Genomic DNA, 26,737 nt, shown 5'->3' with positions numbered 1-26,737 from the left:
AGAGATTATCAGATCTCGATGCTTCTCTCCATTGGCCGAAGCTTTCGAGAAGGGAACGATTGTTTTCCTGGCGGGATATTCCCCTGACTCCTTTCGCCATCGCGCGCCTGCCAGGATTGACGGCATCTCCAAAGACCGACGATCCGTCATCGCAGAGACCCGCAATCTACTGTACGGATACAGAACAACTATTACGGCCACTTTCAAACGCTGAGGTGCAAAGGGCGATAGCTCAACAGGATCCGAGGTGATTCGATGGGTGCTCTACTGAGGTAGTTGATGAGTCGAACGACTTAAGCCAGCCCGTCGAACATGGACTTTGACAGTGCACTCGCAGCTGAAGGATCGCCCGCATCTGGGTTGTCCTGAGCCAAGCTGCGCATTGCATGTCATGCAGTCAAATTGCATCTGCGAGAATATTGACGCTGCGGTTGCAAACTCGGGCTGCACTTTCTTACACACGGGCGACGTCATTTCCCTGCACTCCGCTGCTGGATTCCATTTGCCTCGCGTGCCTTAGGCACAGGGGAACCTCCCCAGTCGGGACTAGTGCAGATCTAATCAGAGTGGTAGCGAGGAACCTGGAAGTCAAGGGGGAGGAGACGGAAGGCAAAAGAGGGAAGGGGGTCACCAGCACTGCCCGCCCCGTCGGCTGCTGGGAATTGGAAGGTGCGTGCGCACCTGAATCACCCCCCGTTCTCCCGTCCCCCACAGCAAGCAACAGCAACCGCAGCCGCATGTGCCCGATGGTGCAGCTTCTTCCTCGACACCTTCGGTTTTTGGCTCTGTACAACGAAAAAGGAGCAGAGGCCACAACTTTTCTAGTATCATTGATACCCTGAAGATTTGAATCGGCCGACGAATACCTTATTTCTCAACAGAAATACCCATCTTTAGGAGCCGGACCTATTTTGCCAGGCGCTGTGCACGCACGACTGCCACCCATACCTACCATAAGGTACCTTGGGAGGTGCAACTTCCGCCCTTCCTGCGCCAGCCCTGGTTCATCAGCCCAGATTCGCCAAAAATCGACCCATTTAGCGAGGCAGCCCAGCCAGAAGCAGTTTCCTGCCGTTCCCTCTACAGTGGCCACCCCCCGCAGGATCTGATAACCAAACGAACGAATCTGTTCTCCGCACTCACCAAGGCGTCTGCACCTCATATTTTCGGCGACTTGAACAAACCAAACCCGCGCACCCTCCCGACACGACTATCTTCAACAATCGCAAGGCAGAAAATCCAGCGCATGCACGGTCGCATGTAGTCCCCTTCACGATGTCGACCGACGCTGTCAGCGCTCCAATCTCGGAGCCTGCACCTGGGCCGGCGCAATCAACCACTGGCGACTACGACGAGGAGCCAACGCTTGGCCAGATTGAATGTGCAAAACCCGCCTTCCTCCACTCGCCACCCGACAGTAATAATGCGCCCAAGTCGGAAGCCAGCGATTCCGAGCTCAGCGACCTCGACGAGGATGCCGTTGATCCATCCGCGCCTGCGAACCAAGATGAGGCGGCGCCGCCGCCGCCGCCCGAGGACGACATTGGCGAAGTCCTTCCCGACCACTGGTCCGGGACGGTACCCGTCTTCAAGCCGACGATGCATCAGTTCAAGGACTTTAAGCTATTCGTATGCACACGCCACTTGCCCTTGTGCCATGACCCCGTGCCTTTTCCTCGGCTGACCGTGACCGTTTTTGTAGATGACCAAGGTCGATCATTATGGAATGAAGTCCGGCATCGTCAAGATTATCCCTCCCTCCGAGTGGAAAAACAACCTCCCCCGACTCGACGACCTGGTGAAGCAGATTCGAGTAAGAGAACCAATCAAGCAAGACATCATGGGATCGAATGGAACCTACCGCCAAGTCAATATCCTTCATCAAAGATCCTATAATCTCCCGCAGTGGCGACAACTTTGCGACCAGAGTGAACATCAACCCCCAGCGAGGCGAGGCGAGCGCCGAGCAAACGTTGAAAAGCCGAAACCCCGATCCGCCCCCAAATTTCGTACAGAGGCGAAATCAACTCCGGCCGGGTCTAAGAAGCGGGGTCGAGGCCGACCGCGCCGGGGTAAAGCTAAGGGCAGGAGTCAAGAAGACGAAGATGAGGCCCAAGACGAACAAGAGGATGAGAAGCGACCGATGACTCCCGTCTCCCCCAAGCCGGATGCGGATGTCAAGGTTGAGAAAGAGGAAATTGTCGACTCCGTGGAAGACCCTGGAATTCATGTTGACGAAGAAGAAATACCAGCCGTGGGCAGAATGGGCCGTATGGGTGGCACGAGACAGGCGAAACCAAAGACCCAGACTGTCTCGGCCCGTCGGAAGTATAGCAAGAGAGAAGGTTCCGCAATGATTGACGAAAAGGCGTTCGAGGATTTTGATTATCAGATGGATGTCTCTGACTATACCCCGGAGCGCTGCGAGGAACTCGAGAGGATATACTGGAAAACCCTCACGTACGCCCCGCCGCTGTATGGCGCAGATCTCATGGGAACTCTCTTCGACGAGTCAACAGAAATGTGGAACTTGAACAAGCTTCCCAATCTGCTGGATGTTCTCGGGACAAAGGTTCCCGGTGTGAACACGGCTTATCTCTACTTGGGCATGTGGAAGGCCACTTTCGCATGGCACTTGGAGGACGTTGACCTTTACAGCATCAACTACCTCCACTTTGGCGCCCCGAAACAATGGTACAGCATTTCACAAGCCGACGCCCGTCGCTTTGAGGCTGCCATGAAGAACATATGGCCCACGGATGCCAAGGCTTGCGATCAATTCCTTCGCCACAAGGGATTCTTGATTTCCCCGTCGCACCTCAAGCAGCACTACAATATCACGGTCAATAAGTGCGTTTCGTACCCTGGTGAATTTGTCGTCACTTACCCCTACGGCTACCATTCGGGATACAACCTGGGCTACAACTGCGCCGAGGCTGTCAACTTCGCGCTCGACTCTTGGCTTCCGATGGGCAAGATCGCCAAGCGTTGCGAATGTGCACAGGCGCAGGACAGTGTTTGGGTTGACGTATACGATATCGAACGAAAACTACGTGGTGAGCCGACTCCCGAGTACGAGGAAACTGACGAAGAAGACGACGAGGACGACGATGATGAGGACGAAGACGATGCTACTGGCCTTCTGTCTCCTCCTGATAGCAACGGCATTGTCAAGTCGGCTCGCAAACGAAAGCGCGTCACTGGAGATAAAGGCAAGACAAGAACCAAGAGAATCCGTCTCAAGGTCAAGACCCGCGCAGAGCCGACGTGCTGCCTCTGCCCAGGCGACATTCCTGGCGCAGAAGTCTTGCCAACAGATGATGGCCGCAAGGCCCATCGGATGTGCGCACTATACCTGCCCGAAACTTACATCGATATCGTCGACGGAAAGGAGGTCATTGCGAACGTCGCCAACATCAACAAGGAACGCCTGGATCTCAAGTGTCTCTACTGTCGCTCGAAGAAGGGTGCCTGCTTCCAATGCTCCCAGAAGAAGTGTGCCCGGGCCTACCACGCCACATGTGCGGCTGCAGCGGGTGTCTTTGTTGAGGAAGCCGAAGTTCCCGTCTTTGGCGAGGACGGAACTGAGTATAAGGAGCAAGCATTCGAGTTCAGCTGTCGCTTCCATCGTACCAAGCGTGATAGGAAACATGATGGTGATATCTTGGAGGATGATGTGCGCATTCGCGATGCTGCGGCAGCGCTGACCAAGGGAGAGATTTGCCAGTTGCAGTACTTCAAGGGCGACATCTTTGCTGGTGTCGTGGTTGAGAACCACGCCGATGAGCAGATGTTGCTCCTCGACATTATCCCCAACGGGTATGTCTCTTTCAAAGATTCAAAGATTCTAATGAGCAAAGGCTAATACGCATCAGTGATCGTCTCGAGGTTGAATGGAAGTGGCTTTTGCTGCCCGACCCGTCAGACTACCACCTCTCGAAGGCTTCTGTCAAGGCTATCCCAATGCCATCGTCGCAGAAAGCCAAGAATCAACTCAATGCGAAGCGTCCTGCTGATGAAATCCCCCGGAAGGATGCTCCATTCATCGAGGGCTATACATGGGCAGAATTCCACCCATGCCATGATTGTACTAATCCCAACCAGACCAAGGTTGATTTGTCGAAAGAAAGCCAAGTCTGGCACTACCTCGGCAAGACCTCAACGGAGGCGAAGGCACAGTACTCTGATGATCCCGCCAAGCAGCTGCACAACCCTAAGAGCAATTTTCTTGACACTATTCCGAAGCCTCCTAAGCCTGTTTCCGCAAGCACGTCGCATCGCAGGGTGTCAGCCATTCCACCACAGCCATCGCCATCGCCCATGTTTACGCTGGGGGTTGCCAATCAGAACGGGCCAAAGTCGGAGAAGCCATACGTTTATAAGCCCAGGAAGCCTGTCGAAACCAACTATGCTGGTACTGGATCTTTCACCACCCAAAAGTTTACACCCAAAGCTTCCGCCTCTCCGAGCCCAGGGGGGCAGCAACTCCACTTCGGATCTGATCCTCGATACCCGATCCCAGGAACTCAATTTGTTCAACAGAAGTTTGCGCCTGATGTACATCAATCATATGTGCCTCGTCCCGCTCCGGCTGGGCAGGGTTACCACGCAACTCCGAACTCGATGCACCGGCCAAGCCCGTACAGCACCCCAGGTCCGCAACCTGCAGGGGGTGCGCGACCATCGCAACGAACGTGGGCGATGCAGTCGCAGAACCCCAGGCCTCCTTTACCGCCCAGCACTTCGCAAGGCTCAACTCAGCAGAATCATCGCAGATACTCTGCCGCGCCAACGCCTTCTGTCGCTATGAAGTATGCATTCTTCCAGGTTCACCACAATAGGTCAGAACTCCCCAAACCCAGCAAGTTCATCAATATTACTCACACACTTAACAGAGACTCGAAGACGTATCGAACTCCTTATGCTCCATGGGGAGGATTCACCAATGGATATGAAGGTAACCTGCGAGCTCATCTTATGCGAACGTCTCCAGAGGCATTCTTCAAGAACCGGCAAGGCTCCGTTCAGGGAGGCATTCCGACACCCGCTCCAACTACCGGTCCGAATGGACCTGCTTACGGCGACCCATACCATAACACACTGACAAATATGATGCCACAAGGCTCTATTGACATGTATGGTGTCAAAACAACGGCCCCTTACTCCTCACCAAAGTCACAGATGCCTCAGAATCCCACAAGGACGCAGTTTCACTCATCGATATCTCCATCCCCTGCACCAGGCGGCTCTCAACCCAGCTCGAATGGTCAAAGTCAGGATTGGCATGCACAGCAGCCACAATTGGCGCCGCTACACCCAGCGATTCGGCCACAGTACGGAGTTTGGGCGAACAAGCCACAACAGCATGCTCGGCATGCTCAATCGGCACAACAGCAACCCTCGCAACAGCCTATTCCACAGCAGACTCCGCAACAGTCTCCTGCCTGCCAGTCTCAACCTACGCAGACGAAACCTCAGGCTGCAGCAAAGTCCGCTGCGCCGAAGGTGCAGTACAAAGTATGACCGCTTAGTATATGCTATTCCGGCAGGTGGACCAAATCCATGCTAACCAGAGAACAGATCCCCGAGAAGCAGACACCGGTTCCCTTGCCGGCCAAGTACCTGGCGGCTATGGGCAAAATACCCTCGGCCGCCACTCCGTCCAAGGCCAGCTCGTGTTCAACCGGGGCGTCTTTCCAAAGCACGACATCATGCCCGGCTCCTAGCTCGGGAAAGGGTGCAAATCGGACTGCCTCAACGGCAACCGTTGAGGGCTCTTCAGTGCAAGCCAATTTTCCTTTGCAGGCGCCAACAACGTCAGCTGGTCCAATGATAGAAACCGCACCTCGCCTCGCTCAAAGTGCCGTGCCAGTGCCGCCCACGCCGGTCCTGGCTCCAACCTCTCGAATTCCTTTTACGAACCAATCAGTGACTACGGCGTTCCCTCGACAGCCTACGCAGCCTAATCTCCAGGCTTACAAGACGCCGTCGACCCAGCCGTTCACTTCGTCTGTGAATCAATCCCGGACTGAGCATCACTCTCTCAACCCGGCGGAGATCTTGGCCCAGATTGCTACCCAACCGCGCATGAACCCGCCGACTCCCACAACAACTTCACATCAGTCGATGCCGTCGCCGGTAGCGCCGCAGACAACTGCCACGCCAGCATACCAGAACCATGGTTCGAATTGGGGAGCGACGCAGCAGCAGCAGCAGCTGGCACAGCAACCCCAAGCCTGGGCACCTTCGCCAGGACATTGGCAGCATCACCAACACCAGCAATATCATCAGCATCAGCAGCCGCAGCAATACCAACAGCAGTATCAGCAGCAGCAGCAGCAGCATCCGCCGCCGTCGCAACAACACTATACGCAAGCGCAGCCGCCGTACCTCCCACCCCAGCAAGTTCCTGAAGCCGATGTGCCTCTACCCGAAGTACCCGCGGACTCGACGGCCCTCGTCGAGAGGATGATGCAGAATCTCCGCCGCGCTGCGTTTCAAAGCTGATATGCCACCTGCGTGTACATGTTTGACTCGCGTATGATTCAAAAAGCAGAAACAGAGTCTCTTCTTCAAAGTGCGACACAGACGCAGAGGGTATGAATGGAGGTGGAAATGATGGCCAAAAGAGGAAGAGCGAGTTTAGGGGGGGGCGGTAACGGAATGAAGATATGCATGATTTGCTCGGGTTCCGGCGTTTGAACGGGCTGGTTGGGCTAATCTGACCCTCCCATGGAAAATCACCTTTTAGGAGTGGTAATGATGGATGGATGGGCTCTTGTTGTTGTTTTTTTTTTTTTTTTTTTGAGGTTCTGGAGGTTTCTTTACAAAGCGTACATTAGGTTCGAGAACAAGACAAATGAACCAGGCTAGCTTAGGCATGCTTCCTGGCGTCCTGGCTGTATAGGTAATGAACGTGTGTGGCATTGCGATTAGAAATGCCTCCTCATGAGCCGTCCGTGTAGAAATGAAAATTTTGCTTCATAGGCGCACGATTGGTAAACAGTAAAAGGTTCCCTTCAGTTATCAAGTGGCACACACTTACTTGCATTGGAGAGCCGAGTAAAACGCATTCTAAATCGCCTCGGCACTCGGTCAGAGACTTGACAACGTAAACGATATTGAATTTTACATTTCTGCAAACTAGCATGTAGTAGCTAGTCATCTACAACTTGGCTGGAATATTCCCTTTCTGTACTCCTCCAGTTGCTCTTTCTCCACCCGCATCGATTCACGCGTACTTGTTGGCAACGAGCCACTCCTTCAGCTTAGCAGCGTCGCGCTCGCGGTATGCCGCACGGCCACGGACCTTGTCCTTGACAGTCTCAAGGGTACGGCTAAAAGCGCTCGTGTCCTTATCGGCGAAGAAAGCCTCAATGTCCTTGACGGACTCAAAGTCTGTGAACTTGCCCAAGGAGACCTGGATGAAGCGGTCGACGACGATGGGGTTGCCGAGCTTGGCGACGCAGGCTTCCCAGTTGTTCTTGACGTAGTCCCACTGGATCTGGCGGGCGGCCGAGTTTCCGGCGAGGGCGGAGCCGAGGGAGTGCATGTCGGCGGACGGGACGGAGTCCGAGGCCGGAGCGGGCGGGGACTTGTTGAAGAGGAAAGGAAGCAGGTTGTTCTTGATAATATCCTCGTCGCGGACGAAGCCGAGGTTGGAGAGGCAGATCTCCTTGCCGTCGATGGCGGGGGTGGTGAACCACTCCTTCTTCAGGGCCTCGACGGCGCGGGCTGTGTCGTTCTTGATGGCAACGCGGAAGACGGGCGTGCGGAGGGCGGGGTGCAGGGGGTTGGATTCGGGTGACTCGATCCAGGCGTTGAAGCGCTTGGTGGCCTCTTCGGTGACACTGCAATTGTTAGTAAAAAATACAGATTCATCAAGGAAGATCATGCTTACCCAGCATGGCCGTTAAAACCAGCAGTCAAGAGAACCCTCTTGCGGAGGAGTCCGTCGAGGTAGCTCTCGCCCTCGGGGAAATCCCATCCCATCTTCGCCACGACGTCGTTGATAAGCTTTAGTGTGAAGGCCTCCAGACCCTTCTTGATGGTCTCGTCATCGCTGAAGATGGACTTGACCAGGGCAATGGAGTCGAGAACCTGACTCCACACCAGGTAGTTGTCCTCCTTGGCGAAACCTTGAACGAAGGAGAGGAGAGCTGCGGTGGTGCCGTAGCCAGAGAAGGCAAGGTCAGCGGCAGAGCCGATGATGGCGATCTTGTCCTCGGTGGTGAGGCGATCGAGCTGCTGGCCCAGCTTCAGAAGACGCTCAGGGGGGTAGTTGACACGGTAAAAGCCGGAAGCTCCAGAGTTGAGCTTGTAAAAGTCGGTGTCGACATCACGGATCGTATCCTCCTTCTTCTCGAGGGACAGTGACGTGACGCCCTTGGCGCCGACCTTGCCTTCAATCTCAAGAGGAATCCACCAGGTGGTCTCGTCGTCCTCGGGCTTGACGTCACCAGTAGAGAGGAAACGAGACTGCTTGACAGAGATCTGGCCGGGCTCCTCGGCAACGGTCAGAACGGGGTGGCCAATCTTGGAAATCCAGGGGCCCATCAGCTTGTTCACGTCCTTGCCGGATGCCTCAGTGAGAGCATCCCACAATGCCTTGGTCTTGGCGTTACCGTATTGGTGGGCCTTCAGGTAGTTGGAGACACCCTTGAGGAAAGTCTCGACACCTAGGTGGTTGGCGAGCATGCGAATCGCTGAGCAACCCTTGAGGTAGCTGATGTGGTCGAAAATCTGGTTAACGTCAAGGGCGTCCTTGACGGGTACGTGGATGGCGTGACTGGCTCGGATGCCGTCAAGCTTGAAGGCCATCTCCATACCCTCGTTGACGAACTGAGACCAAACCTGCCACTCGGGGTGCAGGTAGTCTGTAGCGTGCCATCCAACCCAGGTGGCGAAACCCTCGTTGAGCCAAAGCTCATCCCACCAGTCCATGGTGACCAGGTTACCGAACCACTGGTGAGCCAGCTCGTGAGCGACAACATAGGCGACACGGTTGCGGTACCTAGCCTCGGACGTCTTCTCATCAAAGAGCACAGCGGTTGTACGGTAGGTGACGAGGCCCCAGTTCTCCATGGCTCCGTGGGTGAATTCATGCACAGCCAGCAGGTCGGCCTTGGGCAGGGGGTACTCGATGCCGAAGATGTCGGAGAAGAAGTCGATGATGCGGGGCGCGTGCCACAAAGCCCAACGGCCCTGCTCTTTCAAGCCACGGGTGGTGTAGACACGGACGGGCAGCTGCTTGCCGTTGTAACGGCGCTCGGTGAACTCCTCAACGTACTCGAAGTCACCAACAGCCCAGGCAAGGAGATAAGTGCTCATCTTCGGGCTGGTCTCAAAGGAGACGAGCTGCCAGCCTTCCTTGGTCTTCTTGGTATCCTTGACGGGCATGTTGCTGAGGGCAACCTGGTCCTCGGGGATCTCAATCTCAAAGTCAAACGTGGCCTTGAGGTTAGGCTCGTCGAAGCATGGAAAGGCCCGACGAGCGTCGCAAGACTCGAACTGTGTGCTGAACATGTAGTGCCACTCATCGTCGCGGGGCACAGACTTGGCGGGTTCGACGACGGGCTTGTACTTGCTGCGGTAGAAGCCGGCCATCTCGTTGTTGATGATGCCCTCGAACTCAATGGTCAGGACAGCCTTTTGAGCCTGGGGGATCTCCTCATCGAAGGTGACGGTAGCGCGCTGCTGCTTCTCGCCGTAGCTGAAGTTGGTGGACTCCCATGATTGCGTCGACTTGGTGTGGCCAACAGCGATCTTTGCGCTGAGCAGCTTGATCTCGAGGGCGTTGAGGACGATTTCCTTGGTGGGCTTGACAACCTCGGCGTCGATGCTATTGTAAGAAAGCAAGATATTAGTACCTTGGGGATGTCTCTGGTGTGTCTGTTGGAACTGGAGCTGGAGCTGAAGCTCAGAGCTCGCGCGGGGTGGGGGGTAGGGAGTATCCTTACGTCACGGTTCCCTTGTAAGTCCAGTCCTTGAAATTGAGGTCGCGGAGGGACAGGACATAGTGAGAGGGTCGAATCGACTCCGGGAGAACTTCGCGATCAGCCATGTTGCCGACTCTGCTGGCGTAAAGTGCCTTGTCGGATGTGGTGATGGTCGAGCAGTAGTTGCGGTGGGAGGGTGTGGGGAAGGAAGAAGGTCGGCGGTAGCTATGTCCGCGGGGCGAGCTTTATGTCAGTTTGGTAGGCGACAAAGAGGAGTAGTGAGACAAGGGAACAAAAAATGGGAGGACGCAAGAAGTGGAAGAGAGTTAGGTGGTGGTAGTAGGGAGGAGGGCAAAAAAAGATGAGTGTAATGGATTCGATCAGAAGCTGTGCAGCTCCACAAGAGTGTGCCTTCCTACTTGGGAATATGGGAAGCGGCAAGCGGCAAGCGTCAATGGGACGACTGGCGCGTGTTAGGAGTGGTGGTATGGTGGTGGGTTTCTGTTTCGCGATGGTAACTGGGCAAGGTGAAGGAGAGAGTTGCGGGTGGATCAATGTTGATGCTCCGAGGTGAGGGGCAACGAGGGGCACACAAAAGGTCCCTGCATGGGTCAAGCTGGTAAGGTTGGCGTTGGCTTCTCTGGGGAGGGGTCGTCCACTCTGGACTCATGAGTAAGCGTGGAGGCTGCCCACCACAGAAAGCGCCGCTACGCTCGACTCGGTCCAAGGATGTGCGCAATTGGCCACCTCACTAATACCTTCCAGTACAGGCAGCCCGTGAAGCGTTTCTTGATCGTTGCAGTACCAAAGTGTAAGCTAAGGTAAGGTACCAAAGGTAAGGTGCCCTTTTCCCCGGCAAGGCCTGCTAGACCTCTGCTATCCGAGATTGGGGGCCCGGGAAAACTGGACGGCCTGATGGAGAGACCATGCTGAACGACAAATAAACCTAACGAAAGGTGGCAGACTTACCTTGCAACGAAGGCATCGCGAGCAATCCGTCCGGCATTGGAGGCAAACCGGAGAGAATTAGACGTGGTAGAAGCTGCCTTGATGACAGGTGTATTCGAAAAGTTGCGTCTGAGGCCAATGTTATACAAAGATGAAGAAGTCAAAGAGGGCGCCGTTGAGCCAAAAGATGTTGTTACAAGAAGTGGTGTAATAGTAGATGCTGGCGCTACACAGCCGCGGACCAGACCACGCGCCGCAGGACCAAACGAAGCCGAGATATGACTCGCCCACGCCCGTCCGGCCAGCTGCCCGATCGGGTTCATCCTGTTGATCGGTCCGCCAGGGCAGACGCAGACGAAGGACTAGAGGACTTGGATGGTTTAAAGGGAGGTCGCAGACGATTCCTCAGTGCATAGTCGCCGCCGTCTTGTCCGCTGGCGTTTCTTCACACGCTGGTAGAATAAATCTCTGTCAGAGGAAAGGCTCAGGGCTCAGGAGTCAGCCCGTCGACTCGGACGGTTCGGCCCAGGAATTAGCCTGTTTAGGCAGAAAACGGGGCTGGTTACCTACTTCCATTGTCAAGTTGTCCAAGGCTGTGGTGGCTTGTGCTCAATCATAAGTCCCTTGAATTTTGGCAAATGCTCAACGCCGACGACAAGCGAAATGACCTCGGAATGGGAATGCCCCCATATATTACGGAGACATCAACCAGCAACGGTACTATGGGTTGTACAACCATCACAGCGTCAAAATGAAAATCACCGTGAGAAAAGCACTAGTATTTGGCTTTGATTTGAACCCATTGTTGCTCCTCTTCCTGCCATGTTCACTGTGTAAACTTCTCCCCTCGCTATTGCGTCCTAAACCTCTAATGTTTGCTTGGCAGACGCATCTTCAGACTTGAGCGATGCCTATAGAGCTCCCATTTCCTTCAGACAAATTCCGTCCCGACACTGAGCGCGCTAATCCATACCCAATGCGTCAAACCATGCTATGAAAGACGTCTCGAAAGCAGCCAGTCCCACCCGTAACGCCTGCCCCCATTCGATCCCGAACAAGTACATCATCACGTCGTCAAGGGAAATCCTCAAGAATGCCTCCTCCACTACTCGTATATCGTACCATGCATGCACACGTGCTCTTCGTTGCAAGCCTATGTCGGGCTGCTGGCGTTGGGCGCTCCTCCTTCCGCCGCCACTTTGGCCGCCACTTCATTCCACCATGACCCGTGGGCCGCTCTGTCGACGGCTCCAACCTTGGATATCTCGTCCAACATCTCTCGGACCTGCACCGCGAATTCCGCCAAACCCAACCCCGCCAGTTTCTCATGCGCCGTCGTAGCTGCGTTTAGCTTCTCCTTTGCTGATCCTGCAGTCAACCTGGCGTTCATATGGCCCCTAAGTCTGGCTAGGAGAAGCCGCAACACTGGCTCCGTCGGCTCGATGCTCTTCTTCATGGAGTCTTGGCTGGCTTTCAGCACCTTGGTTACGAGGGCTTTCAGGTGCGTCTTGGTCGCTGCCGGCATAGACCGGCCAGCTTCGAGAGCTGCCATGACGCCCTGTACTGTCGATTCTACATTGTCGTGATCTGCCTCAAGAACGGCTGTAATGCGTGTCGCCTCCGTCTTCCACGGTGTGCGGACGTCCCGCTTGAGGAGATTCTTGCACTGCAGCAAAATGGCGCCGGTTGTGACGATTCGCTGCGAGGCCAGAGACAACCGCATCATCCGCTTGTAGTCCAAGCCCAACATCTCGGGTACATTGTCAACGGCGATTGGTGCCGGTTGCGTGAAGCTGTCGACGAGCAGCTGTGCGTATATTTTGTCATCCGTTGGCCGGTTTTTGGGGTGATTGATGCCCTCGGGGTCTCTCTTGCGAGCCTCTGCCAGAACCTTGGAGCGTGCAGAACGCCAGGCCGCCTCGGCCGCGCCCAAACCATGTGCATCGCTCTCTAGTGCGCTAGTAAATCTCTTCTTCTCGTACTCGGGAGCAGACTCGATCAGTTGAGGAGCTGCTGTGGAGAACATGTAATTGACGTAGTCGCAGAGCATCAAATCGACAAATTCCGTTAATGCTTCTACGCGATCAACAAGGCTCCCGTTCTGAAGCTTGTTTTCTACTAGGTCCTTGGCCTCGTCGTCGCGGAAGGGCGCACACAATTTGGGCAAGAGGGATGCCATGGAGGTGAAAAACTTCTCATATGAGAAGCTTCCCATCTGGAATTGACGCTCGGCCACCTCCACATCCAGTATCTCGCCTATCGTTGTGTGCATGTAGGCACCAGGCTTGACCAGCCGCTGCAAGTTGTCCTTGAAATACCTCATCATTATGACAAAATACCCAAAGCTGGCGTCAAGATTGTCTTCCTCCATGCTTGCTCTCATCCCCGCGAAGAGCGGTATCTGGAGGGCAGTGCGGTGTTCCCGGTATTCGCTGGATGGGATGCGGTATTCTCGGTTGATGGCAAGCTCGTGGACAACGATCCTGTTGTCAGGCAATAGGCCGCTAAATCCGGGCTTGATCTCTATCGGTTGAGGTTTGGTGTGTCCCTTGGCCGGCGTTGGCGGCGGCGTCAGAGTCTGCGAATCCGGCGACACAAGGCTTTCGGCAGTAGCGGAAGCCTCTCCGGGAACGTTTTCGGCGACGCGGGGCTTCATGTCACCCGTGGGCTTCTTTGCGGCTCGCGCCTTGCGTGCCTTGCGAACTGCATCGCCAATCATCTTCTTGCCTTTTTCCTGGCCCGCTAGCTTCTTGATCCGTACAATGAGCTGAACTTGATTACTCTTTATGCTTTCTCGATATTGCTCTGCGGCCGCGTCCTCGGTGCTTTCCTGAACCGTCTGCAAGATCATGTCCAGCTCAACAAACTGCAAGAGCATTAACTGAACAAGAGACTCGGAATCCCGAGACTTCCACGCAAGGAACGCGTTGTAAAAGGTGGCATAAATCTCGGGCAGTGCACTACGTAGAGTCGGTGGAGGTGTGTAGTTGTTGGCTGCAGTCAAGCGCGACATGATATTCTCGAAAGAAATTAGGAGATCTCGGGCTTTCGTCACGAGGTCCTGCAGCTGTGGATTAGCAAGGTCATTACGGGGCATTGGTTGAGGCTGCAGCAATCCAACCTGTTCCCTATCCCCCGTGCCGTCCTTGTTACTCAGAACCTGTGTGGGATGGCCCAGAATGAGGAAAGCGCTAAGAAATGTGCGAACGGCTGCCATTTCGTCAACGGAACCCGTCTCGCCCTCCTGCAAACCGCATATCCGAAGAATGCGGGCAGTCTGTACGAGAACCTTTTCTTGGGCCAATAGTTCCAGGACTTGATCAAAGGACGTGTCCCGCACGCCGTCAATGGTGAGCCCCAACTCGGAGAACTCGGCGACAGCCTTTCTTCTCATGAGGCTCTTCCACCACCATTGCAATTTTTCAGCCGCTTCGGGCTCACTCAAGACCCGGGCATCCTTCTCCTCAGATATGTGCGAAGAAGCCTCGGTGGGCTTCCGCGACATTAGACTCTGGCCTCGCGCCCTCTTGGTGGCATTACGACCCTTCAACTCTTCTCTCCGACGCTCGGCCTCGGCCAAGCGTTCTTCCATCTGAACGCGGAGCTTGACCAGCTCCTGCTCTCTCTTCCCCTTCATGGTTTCGGCAACGGCCTTGGCCCTCTTGACCTCCTCGGCACAGGAGGCCACGATCTCGGCCAGATTGCGCTCCCGGGCTTGTTGGGCAGCAATGGCTCGTTCTTCGGATAGGGAGGTGTCGCGGTGGCTGGCCTTGGCCATGGCGGCTCTCAGACGAACCTTTTCGGCGTGGGCAGCTCGGTCGGCGAGGCGTGCTTTTCGGTCTTCGAGAAAGGACGTGCGCCGGAGGTGCTGTGCAATGTGCTTGCTCTGGTCAGAGTCCCCATGGCGGGTGAAGGTCTGGGTCGAGGAACAGCGGGAATGAGCAGAAGAAATGGAGTTGCGGCGGGAAGAGGCTGCTGAGTCCTTGCGACGAGACTGAGAGGGACGGTAGAAGCGGGCGGCGATATGCGGAGGCGGGGTGAAGATGCGGCCGTCAGCGTCGTCCATCTCCTCGTCAGATGTCGGGGGCATGGAGAGGTCGACGTCGGCTGCCTCCATGGCTGATGATGGTGAGCCGACTGACTCCTCAAGATTGCGCGAAGGGTCGGTGAGGTCTGCCGAAGGGCGACGCATGGTGGATGGCGTGCCTGGCTTCGAAGCTCCGGGGGTTTCGAGCGGTTGTTGTTTCGCAATAGTGGGTGCAGTGGAAGGCGATATTTGGCGAGTGATAGAGTGAGGAAGGGAAGGGGATAGAGTAAGGTCGAATGCTCTCAAGAACAAGTAGGTTTCCGAGTGACAACGGAGTCACCTGGGGTTGGGCGTCGTGTTGTGGTCGTGGTCGCGCTCGTCGAGGGGGAACTGGTTGTGTCGCCCAAGCAAGGTGGATCGGGCTGAAGCCTGGATTGAGCCAAGGTCCTTAGGTAGGCAGGCAGGCAAGCGAATGGACTTCGGCTGTCGATTGGGAGAACAACAACGAAAAAGTGCTGCAAGGGGATGGCTGGTCCTTTTACTTTTCTGAACCCGAGAAACGAAAAAGACAACAGGGTATAGGACAGAACCGAAAAGGCTAGAGTAAAGCGTCTGCCGTGTGAGGGACGAAGCGGTATGTGAAGTTGAGCAACAGAGAGGTTGACATTGCAACCTTGGGAGTCAAGGAAAGGGAATCATGGCTGCCCGCTGTGCGCGGGAGTGCTGGCGCTGGTGCACAAGGCGTGCTGGGTGTGTAACAAATGCGAATGGATGGCTGGGCGGGTTCCCAGTTTGTGTGTGTGGACGCCTGAGCCGAGCCCGACTTTGCTGGAATGGAATGAAGGAAGCTTCCAGTTTCCCATGCCACTGTGCAATTCACCGTCCGCAGTCCTCTGCCCTGCTGACCGAGCATTGGCGCAATTGCACAGGATCTGCAAGTATGACAAACAGTGCACTATCCACCGATACGCGCTAGCGTTCTTCCATCTTTAGCGAAGCTAGCGTGCCTCCGACTCTTTCGAGCTTAGGTCCCACGCCAATGTCACCATCTCCAGCCCCCCACGGTGATACCTACTCATACGAAGAGTGGACGGTAGGGCCGGAGCCGATGATACTCTCTTTTACACTCATTCCCGATAACGTACCTTTGCCGGTTTCCCTCTGGGCTACTTTGTTGACTGGAACCGAGGTCTTCGAACCGAGGACCTATCTTTGGTTCGCCTTCACTACTGTACTACTGTACTACTGTGCTGCCGTTCCTCGTCGAAACGGCCATTGTCCCGCATCGAGGCAAGCGAGGGATTCTGGTGCAAGATCGCGGGTCCATGCCGGATTGGGAAAGACGTTGGCGTCATAATCCAGCCAAGGTGCCAATGATGCGACTCTAGTCACGTGGAACGTCCGGCCCCGTGGACACCGAACAACCACCACCGGCCGCCACGGACACTCCAAACGGTTGTGGCGCCGTCCCGGACCTACACACGAAAAACCGTCCCCCCTCGAACACCTCACAATATTCCGGTCCTCCGCTGTTGTATTCGTGGCTCTTGCCTTAGTTTGCATGTCGTGGTTCTTGGCTCCAGCGGTTGGATGGTTCTAGCGACCCTGCCGCACCCACGATGCGACGCCTTATCCCCGGGGCTTGCTGTTGGACTGGGGCACTAACACGGCTAAACCGGTGATCAACCTTGGAGAACTTATTCTCTCCGTTTGCGCCAGTGCATTTGAAGTGCCATGTGGCCCTGGTCGCATCGGCTCCATGTTGTGGTCTTCATTCCTGCTTAGAAAATGCAGAAGCGCTTAACCAGGCCAGCTTCTACATGCTACGTTTTGAACAATTCATGACGACTTGCGGTGAATTCTTTGTCTCGTTCGCTAAATTGGCTTCTTGGCATTTGGTTCGCTGTTTGAATGATGCGTCGCTTATTTCTTCGCCCGAGAAAATGCGTGTCTTCATGAATCCCCCCAAGAGCACTGTGATGTACCAGAACGCGGATCTCACCCCCTAGGGAGTGGAATCTGGAGTCGAGTCCGTAGTCAACAATTCCACATCACTAGAGGATTTGAGAGATGAGAAATATCTACCTAGCACCAAGCTTATGCCACAAGTTTCGGCACGAGTCGTTCACTCCAACCCGGCGCCACTCGCTACGCGGACGCGAAGAATGAAATCATCTAGATATCAATGAACTTGATCAAAAGCTAGGTTCATCTAGTCCAGAATCCGTTTCGCAACTTAACGAATCTACGTTCTCTGAAGCAGGTGGATCTCGAGCTTCAGGCAAGACTTCTATGTATAAGCGAGCATGACTTAATCACATGTGAGATTCCTAAAATAGCTTCGTAGTTACTAGATAGCCGAATAACCTTTCTCGGTACCTGACATAAATTAACACCAAAGATCATTAAGACTGTCCGTATGAGGCCATCTCTTAACCTACTGTGACAGACATGGCAAGGCTCCTCACCGCATCCGCGTGCCAAGGCCTGACGTCTCCTTTTTGTCATGTTTTCGGATACAAAAGGTAATTCCCTCTAGCTCTGAGGACAACGGTCATGTTCTCTTTCTGTTAAGGCCGCTATTCTTCCGAGAAGGCGGGTGTATTATCGCCAACGACCGATATGGACGGAGTCCGACTAAGCCATCTACTCCCAAGTGCTCGGCTTTTTTTTTTTTTTTGGCTTCCTCACTCCTTTGCAATTCTGCAAGATTTCGAATGACTACCTAGATATCAACGCCGCGCCGGAACATCGAAAGTAAGAAACATGCCCCAAAACAGTCCCACTGGGGAATGTGGACTCGAGGCACCAGCCGAGTTGAATCCCACTCGGCCAGCTATCGAATTAGAGAAAATGACAGCTAGGCCTTATGATTTCCATCAGAGTCTGTTTGAATAACGGCAACAGATAAATACTTAATTATGCTGTGTACAAGGAAGCGTCGGATGTTGGGACTGCACAGAGACAGACACCACGGTCACGATCATGATGTGGCTGGATCAACTCAGGCGCCCATCAAAAGGTAGACAAAATCGTTTTTCTTTTTTACTTAGGCTTCGTGGAGCAGAAGGGAGCGCGCCGGCCGGCATTTTCTTGTGGGACATGGTCTAACAAGGGACAAGCTAGTTGTTTTTTTTCCAGATTTCTCTCTCGTGGAGTCACATCGCTGCTGCCGCTGATATAAAGACACAGATAATTGAGCGCCTTCTAGGATATCAGCCTGAATCCAACTTGAAAGAGATATGAAAAATGGAACGGGATCTAGAGTACAGGCGGGTTGAAAATAATCGACGCAGTAAAGCAGTCGTCAAGCCAATGTAGTCACAAACTTGATTCGAATATTCAAAACTCACGTCTGAATCAGTCTAGAGGCCTGCTCCATCCAAATTCGTTGGACTTGATTGCCAAAGGGGGGGACATTGGAGATGAGAGGCAAGGACTAATAGGCTGGGAGGACACAAGAAACGTCCGAGAAAGTACAGGCTGATCTTCATAGCGTAGATACTACTACTTCTACTTCCTTCACCCAGGATCCAATGGCCCAATGCCGAGGTGCATCTCCAAAGATGTCGCAGCGTGGAGTCAGAGGCCAGTCCCCTTTTCTCAACAACGCTCAACGCTCACCAGCAGCGTCCCCATCCCGGTCTCGCGCTTCTTATGTCTCTTCGATGATGGAAAGATTTTTCAAAAAAACTCCTAAATTAGATCCGGACTGGATCTTCCTGTTGGCCCCAACAGCAGGTTGCTTGGAAGATCTGGCATACCATGTCTAGACGCCGAATAAAGTCCTGTTTTGCCACCCTGCCCACGAGCTTGGGCACCAAAGGCCGGGCCGAACGACATGTGAAATCATGTTCTGGGGCCTGGATCACACATACTCCCCAAAATCTTCTTCTGATATTCGCGATTCTATAGCGGCTAAGACGAGCTCCGGACGACAGGGTAGACTGACTCCATATTCCACTCATGGACTTGAATGAGCCTGGCCATGTCTTGCTTCCCGTTCTAGTAAATATTGAAGCACGACAGTGATCATAAACCATTAGAGCGAGAGAGAAAAGAGGGGAGTAAGGGGGTAGACGAGATTGAGGGATCTAAGCACAATCAGTAACAATATTATTGCATTTGCGGCTGTCCTCAAGGGCCGGTTGGGTTATGCCTCCCCTTTTTGCACGTTTGGAGACGGATGCCAACTAAACATGCTGATTTGCTGCGGCCAAGCTCATCTCCATCAACTAGAGTCTGGATCCCAATGTTAAGCTCAGCCTTGTATTGCCCAAGTTGAATGTATTGTAGTTATCATGTATCCCTTGGCAGACGAGACGGCACATAAGTTTCTGCTAGTACAGACTTTGATGATATAGTACTGGCCAGGGAGCTCAGAAGGCCATGGGATCATCATGACAATGCCGTTGCTGGAAACAACTAGCCATCCAGTAAAACACCACAATGATTAAATAACGGCGCCGACGTCTAGGGATCAAAGAATCACTCTGGGGACATGAAAGGTGAGAACTGTCGAAGATGGCTGTGTGATTCAACAAGGAACCCCCTCGTCCTCAAGACCGCCTACGAAAACCCTTCAAGTAGAATCACAGCACTTCAATTTCATCAAAGACGCCAACACTCGCAATACTTACGCTGCTCGAGCCTAGAAATCTTTCGCCGCAATCGTTGGCACACTACAATGTCGCAGGAGTCTCGCTCCGCAATATACCCTACCTGGCAACAGTCCATGATTCCAGATTCTCTGAAAAGATTCTAACAAAGTCTTTCTTCAATCCCGGCGAAGTGGGATTTCCCCTCAGTCTTTCTTATGAACCAAGAGAGAAAACTGAATCGTCCCCTACAGCTAAAGTGCCGTGTCATCGAGCGTACGTTGAACCACGAACGCCGGCGAAAATCGGCGAAGTCGGCAAACTGGACATCCCGACCCAAGGGAATTTGGAGAGTTGGAATTGAACAACTTTGCAACCAGTCAGGCAGACATTTCTTTCCTTGCTACAAACTCAATGTTCTCGAATGTCGCATGTAATGGGTCGGTAAAGAGGCTCTCTCTACCGCGAACAATGCAGGCGAACGAGGTTGATAATGTGATGGCCCACCCAATAGCACAAAAAATAGCAACTTTGCTAGTATGGTACAAACCATCAGTCATCTAAACGACAAGGGGAAGGAAAGAAAGGCTCTGACATTATAGGCGTCGCAGAGCATTCCCATCTTCCATACAAGTAGCTATTTTCAGGATTCCGGGGAGATTTCGTTTTGATCCAACGGGTTCGCCGAACTCTCAGCGTGTCATGAGCACGTCGCCTTGGAGAGTCCCCTGTCCCGTCCGAAGTAGCCTTCATCCACTCTTCAGTGGATTTCCACCGCTTGGCCATGACTTGCGTCGATAGCCGGCTTTGCAATGGAGCGAAGTGAAGCAACCTGGATGATCGCTTAGTAAATGAGGCTGAGGGGAAATTGATACTTGACTAGTGATGACTGAAATTGATTTTGGAATCATCGGTCGTGAAATTCTTAGCTTGCTGTAACAAGGACGGTCCCGCGATGTTGCTGTTACTTGATCAGGAGTGTGAGTCTCTCATTCAAAGATGCGGTGGCTGGCCCACGAACTTCATCTGCAACAGACAAATCCCCATGAAAAGGCCCCCATCAATGTTGGGTTGACAATCCATTATTGTTAAGTCTCATAAGAGTCCAGGATCGCTTATCCAAGGTAGGACGAGAAAGCAAACATGAAGGCAAAACAAGCGGCGAGACACTCGATTGACTCGGTTCGAGTCTCACGGAGACATCCGCTATCCCGGTGGGACCATAAAACCCGTCTGCCACCAGGCCCGGACCGGAGCAAACTGATGGGTAACGGCTATCACTGAGGAGTGAGGGGGATAGCGCAGTGATCCCGGAGACAAGGCCCCGGCCTGTCTGTGTCTCGAGTGTCGACAGGGCCTAAGATTAGCGGGCAGAAAAAGTGAAAGGCCCAGGACCTTGCTGCAAAGGTGCTCCTGGTGGAGAAAGTGGATACAAGGAAATGTTCTAGATCGCAATAGACGCCGGTGTTGCAAGTTTCGGTGTGTGATATGGAACGGTTTTCCCTGAAGAGATGTGGGTGGAGATCTTGTATCTAATCCTGCCCCAGTGCCAAGTACCCAGTGCCCTTGACTCTCTCGAGACGGGGTCCAGTCCGCGTTGGCTGCGGCGGCGGCCGGTTGGGCTGCCGGGTAATACGCCCATTTTCCCATACGATTCAGGGCCGGACTTGCGGCCGGATTGTGAAATTATCGCTTCTTTCCAGGGAGCTAGATGGACCTTTTTGCGTGCGCGTTGAATCAGCAGATGAGAGCAGCCCGACGCTACCTTTAAGCACAGCAGGGATAGCGAAACATGGCGGGGCGGCATGAGCAGGCAAAACTTGACGGCGCGAGGTCCATCTCATTCTAGACACAGACTGACAACCCATAGACTCGATGAATACTCGCCTTTCTTTCCAGGAAAGTCGACGTGTCTCGTGCGGACGAACGCTGCCAAGACTTCAGACAAAAGTTTTGAGAAGATTCCCTCAAAGGCCCGCGGCGGTGCTCAGTGATGACGTTTCGATTACGGGTCCCGCGCCGAGCAGATGGAAACCTCAGTGGTGGTACAAAAATTGCGCTGAAGAAAGGGGGGGGGGGGGGGGGGGGGGGGGGGGGGGGGGGGGGGGGGGGGGCGGCGAGAGAGTAAGCGAGAGGGGCGGAGTCGAGGGGGGGGGGGGGGGGGGGGGTGGGGGGGGGTGCGTGGTCGCAGGGCTCAAGGTAGACAGTACTGGGTGCATGACGAAATAATAAGGCCATTTGGACGGATCGCGGATAAGTATCCGTGGTAGCAGAACCGATGGACTATGGAATGAGGGAAATCAGGGTCCATACTATGTAGTGGTCTGAGAGAAACTGTGGGAGCCAAGTCTGGCTGCAGAAGTTAGAACCGCCGCCCTGGCTTGTAGTACAAGCGTTTGAAAGGTCCGAGCTGGCGAACAGCATTTGTCCATTCGACAACAGGCGTCAGTACTTTATTGTTTCAAGCCAGTAAAAGGACGAACAGACGTGTGGGTGGACACACGCACTTGTCTCGAGTTGAACAATACCGTCTGCCTTCTCTGTCGTTGACTCTGCTCGTTTCCGAGTATTGTTTGATGAGCCATTGGGGTCTGCGAACCGAGAACCCTGCAGACGGCACAGATTTTCTTTGGCCAGGCGCTAGGCAGCCTCAGAGATAGCGCAGCCTGTACCCAGCAAATGAGAACAGCCATCAGTGAAGAGCCGGCGTCGAGTGACCTCGGAGCGAACGACCGAGGCGAGTCGGCACCGCTGGCGCCATGTCAACATCTTACGACTCGAGAAGTTGCGGCTGGATTGCTGCGTTAGAATGGAGACTAGCAGAGGGGTGGGCAACTTTGCGAGTAAGCTTGGCAGTGCTTCAAGTTTGCACCTGACGAGTGAGCCAGTAGGCCGGAAGTGTAGAGGTCATTGATCATGACCATGATGGAGTGATGGAGTCAGAAGTGGACAGAACGTCCTAGTAGGCCGACGGAGCAGCTGAACAGCCTCGAAGATCAGGGAATTGCTGCTTAGCCTGTAAATATAGTGGCACACGGTGACCTGGGAGCGACCATTCAATTGCCATCGAGTTGTTGAGAGTGAGATAACCGGGTGGTGGTGGTGTGATGACTTGATGATGGTGCCGTCTGCCGTTGTCGAGCAGCGGGAGCCCCAGGGCCGTGAGTTTCTGCTGCGATGGATGAACGGGTTAGGTAGCTTGTTCGGCAGGAGACGAAGCTGTGGAAGATTGGACGGAGCCAAGTCCGGTGCGGGTGTCCGTATGCCAGGCATGTCCCCTGTGTCTTCAACGTGCCGTCCTACCTAGTGCATGGTGTATTGCAGGACGCGATGGCACTCGAACGGTCAGAAAGCGGGACGCTTGCGATGCTGGGGCGTGAGCTAGATTCGAGTGGGGATTGATACTTGGCCGAGTCCTGATAATAGCTGGTTCCCTGTTCGTGTCGGTGAGGAGAAAACAGGGCGGCATGTCAATGCCAAATGGATGGGACGGAGGAACCATTGATGCGATAGATGGATGCGATGGATGCAGAGTGAGATGCAATGGCAGAGGGGGCACGAGGGGGTTGCGACTTTGCTAGGCGGAAGGGATCCACCGGGCGAAAATGGATGCCCGGGCAGAAGTCCGACAACGGGCGGGGGACGGGCGACCGACGACGGGGACGGGCAGTCGGGATGGGAAAGACAAAGACTGGGATTGGAGGGCGGAAGGATACGGGGGATTTGGGAAGGGGGGAGGGGGATGACAGCATGGGAAAAAAGCAGAGAATGCGAAAGATGCAGAACGGGAATGGACAGGTGGGCAATTTCCGATGAGCAATTAGCATCGGGCCCTCGCCTTCTGCGTTGTGGCCCCAGGTATCGGATGTATTGCCGTCGGAGCGTTCGAATACCTGTCCGTCCAGGTAAAGGCACAAAACGGCAAAAAAGAAAGGGGAGGGCCAAGAATGGAAAACTTGGAGAAACGGACACGGGAAGGGAACATTTGATATCGGGCGACTTGCGAGACAGTAACGAGATATGGAAGGGGGGGGGGGCGTATGGGAGGGACTGAGGGAGTGGAGGCAATTTGCCGCAAACTTGGAAATTGAAAATGGATTAATGGAAACGGTGAGGGCTGAGTTGGAGCTGCAGGCTGAATGAAGCACGAGATGGGAGACGGGGGAACGATGGAGGAGGTTCCATTCCAGGCTACCTCACGAAGTCACCCAAACGGTAAAACCCCCACGAGACCTCGCGTGTTGGGCACGCGCACGCCGCATCTGCTAAGGTATAGATATCTCTAACCCGAACTTGCTCTTTCCACGGGACCCCGTTTCTTGTCAACGCGGAAGGTATCCGTTCCTACACATGTTCATGCCTTCCGATGCATGCCGACCAAGGCAACGTACGTAGTAAGCTAATGTACCTAGGGCAAGAGCAAGGAACTCGTAGCACCTGCCGCATTCCTTTCCCGGGACATGCACCGTACACTGTGATGCGTCGACACCACAGGTCCCTCTCTGTGTCTTAGTAAAGCAGCTAATATCCAGCATGCCATCTGACGGCCTGCCAAACCTGGAAAGTTGGAATGGGATTGGGGGCTCACCTGAGAAAGGTGTTTATCGATATCTCACCGTTACTGGTGCAAACGGCCGCGTCTCCCAGGTTTCAAACTTGCCTGATTGCAATTGATCGTTACTCTGGGTGTAGGTCGTTGACGACGTTGACACCTGAGGATTTGTACGTCGAAACAGGTGACAGTAGGTGACAGTAGAGGGGCGTTGCTCTATGAGCGACACCAACCATGTCAATATGCAAAAGCTTGCGCTGTTGCCTTCGGCGACTTTCCGACATGATGCCTTGCTCTCATTTACAGTCTTCCACCAGAATCCAAGAGCAATGTTGACGGCATTACAGAAAACAACTGGGAATCAGCAGGTTGGGTTGAAGGTCGGCGGCTCATCATCACCTGTTGCTGGCAATGCTGGCCAGGCGTGCCAGGTGCACGAGTCGAACAGAGTTGGTGGAATAGTTCTAGGCCTTCGGGGCGACGGACAGAGTTTGAGCGAATGGACAGGCAAGCCGCAAAGTTGCAGAGCTGATAAACTCTGCTGTCCCGAGACCTGAGGAATTACTACTCGCCAAAGAGGCCCCACGCCGAAATGTCAGCTGAAATGGATGACGGGTACCTGACCGTTCGTAATGCTCGCCTACGTCATTCCCGAAAGCAAGTCCGCTCAGCAAGGGGGGTCGCAGAAAGCCACTTTGGCGAGGGATCATGCTACCTATTGTAGGTAGACATTTGCCTCCTCAGCGAGGATGACCTGAATTTGTAGAGCCGAATTGATGGAAATCCAAAAATAAATAACTGATATCAGCTGGGAATAGGCAGCGAGGCAGCCTTGCGATAGCTTCGCACAAGATGGCCATTTCAAAGGCTGGAACGGTGAATCACTGATGGGCTGCGTACGGATACACCAGTGGAAGAGAATTGACGTGGGTGAAAAAGACCGAGGGAGAGAGGGAGAGAGAGAGAGACGCGGCGGGCGACCAAGGCTCCCACACCAATTGATCGCAGGCGCGCGATTGGCTGGCCGGGCGGCGTCGAAAAGGGGTCCAGACTCGTCGACACTTGGGATGATGATGCTAGATTGCTCATCTACATGGCCCCTATGACGTCTGCACCTTGCCGACCCCACTTCCCAAATAAAGACAGTGAGATCTCCAAGTCTGGGAGCGAAAAGCCAAGGCCCAAGGTATAGGCAAGGTATCTCTACCCAAGGCCTTGGCCGCCCGTGTGTTGTCTTTTATGGCAGAGATGAATTCTGTATCCGTCTTCTTCAAGGTGATTGGTTGCTGTGCATCTCGACTGCGACGTTTTGTTGCTTCGGCAGCGGCGAAAACACCACACAGCATCATCGTAGAGGGCTTGCGTCCGGCGTCGAACCAGGGACGAGCATGTCAACAATGGAATTGGCCATGTCCAGTTTTCAACCGTTGTCTCTTGGATAGTGTGTGCGTGTTCGCGAGGTGGGTATCGCGGTCTCTGCCCTGCATTTCCGCGGCTATGGGGGCCTGCCCTGTCAATATCCCCCGGTTCTTCGTCGTCGGGAGAGTAAGTGTACGACGCAGCAGATGCTGGGTTCGTGAAGGTCACCATTGCCCGCTTGTTAGCCGGCGCTTGCGCTTGCGTTTGTGTGTTTCCGAGGTGGTGTCGTTCTGCGTTGCTTTTTGGTCTTCCATATCTCGATCTTGCAGGCAAACCCTTCTCTTCAAGCCCCTGCTTCCTTGTCCGGGGGCGTTTTCTTTCTTTTCTGGTCTTTTCCGTGGTTGGAGGATCCAGAGCAATGGTTCAAACTTCAAAGCCCAGGGAACAAACGGTACGTTTTCGGTACCTAAGGTGCGCTCACTGCCTTTGCGCCATAGCTCATCTCAGGAGGGACGCACAACCGAAGACTCGTCCAATGAGAGATGACAGAGCGACCCCGTCAAAGGAACGCCCCTGTTCTATGACGAGGTGGACGAGACGGCGAACCTGTGGGAATTGACTCGTGGTTTATACCGTGTTTATACTCTCCTGGCGCTCTCTCCAACGGTGCTGACAACCCTCTGGTAGACGAGAATAGAGTGCCTATTCACACAGTACTGAAATTCGTCCAATCGAGAGCACTCATCGTATTCTCACGCCGTGATCCATGTCTCGCACAGGGCTGATGTCAGGGTCTCCGCCGGCTAACCTCAATCCGCCGATCCCTCCCGTTTTGGACGACACACGACCTCATCAGACATGACACCCTCTTTTCTGTCCTTTCTTTCCCCCACTGTGCGCCATGCTCTTGTGCTGCCCTTTCTTCTGGTTTGCCCTCCAGCACCCGTGTCGTTAGAATTATTTGGCCATTGAAACTCAGACGCGCCTCTACGGATCCCGTATCGTGCTTACGGCGTCCGTTTGGGCCCAACAAGGACTCCCAAGGGCAGTCCGTGGGAGTGATTGTCAACAATGTGCTATCCTTTGTACCGCCGCAGGAGATGCGGTTCCGCAAATCTACTTTTGAACGATTCCAAAATGCTGAGAGACTTCGAGACCATACACAGACCCATTCGCCGCTGCCGCCACCGCGCATCGCCTCGCCTTAGCTGGCTTTAGCCATCTTCGTTTCCCAAACCCGTTGTACAGACCGATGAGAAGAGGTCAAACTCTTACAAGCAACATCAAGGCCAACCAAAAGTCCAAAGCAAACTAC

The 26,737-nt window shown here is 54.1% G+C and overlaps 3 protein-coding genes across 3 annotated transcripts; 1 reads left to right on the top strand and 2 right to left on the bottom strand.

Moving 5' to 3' along the window:
- Nucleotides 1-1,041: 1,041 nt before the first annotated feature.
- Nucleotides 1,042-6,507, top strand: CORC01_02368 (JmjC domain-containing protein; the record flags this gene model as incomplete). Its single annotated transcript, XM_022614018.1, has 4 exons — nucleotides 1,042-1,629; nucleotides 1,703-3,819; nucleotides 3,876-5,517; nucleotides 5,581-6,507. Coding segments are annotated over 4 exons (5,274 nt in total), but the record flags the coding sequence as incomplete, so codon positions are not given.
- Nucleotides 6,508-7,231: 724 nt separating this feature from the next.
- Nucleotides 7,232-11,209, bottom strand: CORC01_02367 (peptidase family M1; the record flags this gene model as incomplete). Its single annotated transcript, XM_022614017.1, has 4 exons — nucleotides 7,232-7,850; nucleotides 7,901-9,841; nucleotides 9,960-10,163; nucleotides 10,908-11,209. The coding sequence occupies 4 exons, from the start codon at nucleotides 11,207-11,209 to the stop codon at nucleotides 7,232-7,234; spliced, it is 3,066 nt and encodes a 1,021-aa protein (XP_022479515.1).
- An 830-nt stretch (nucleotides 11,210-12,039) lies between these two features.
- CORC01_02366 (IQ calmodulin-binding domain-containing family protein) lies at nucleotides 12,040-15,078 on the bottom strand (the record flags this gene model as incomplete). Its single annotated transcript, XM_022614016.1, has 1 exon — nucleotides 12,040-15,078. One exon carries the CDS (start codon nucleotides 15,076-15,078, stop codon nucleotides 12,040-12,042), a length of 3,039 nt encoding a protein of 1,012 aa, XP_022479514.1.
- Between the last annotated feature and the right edge of the window lie 11,659 nt (nucleotides 15,079-26,737).

The sequence above is a fragment of the Colletotrichum orchidophilum genome, assembly GCF_001831195.1.
Source record: "Colletotrichum orchidophilum strain IMI 309357 chromosome Unknown Scaffold_13.1, whole genome shotgun sequence".
Taxonomy (NCBI): Eukaryota; Fungi; Ascomycota; class Sordariomycetes; order Glomerellales; family Glomerellaceae; genus Colletotrichum; species Colletotrichum orchidophilum.
This window is presented reverse-complemented; position numbering and strand designations above follow the sequence as displayed.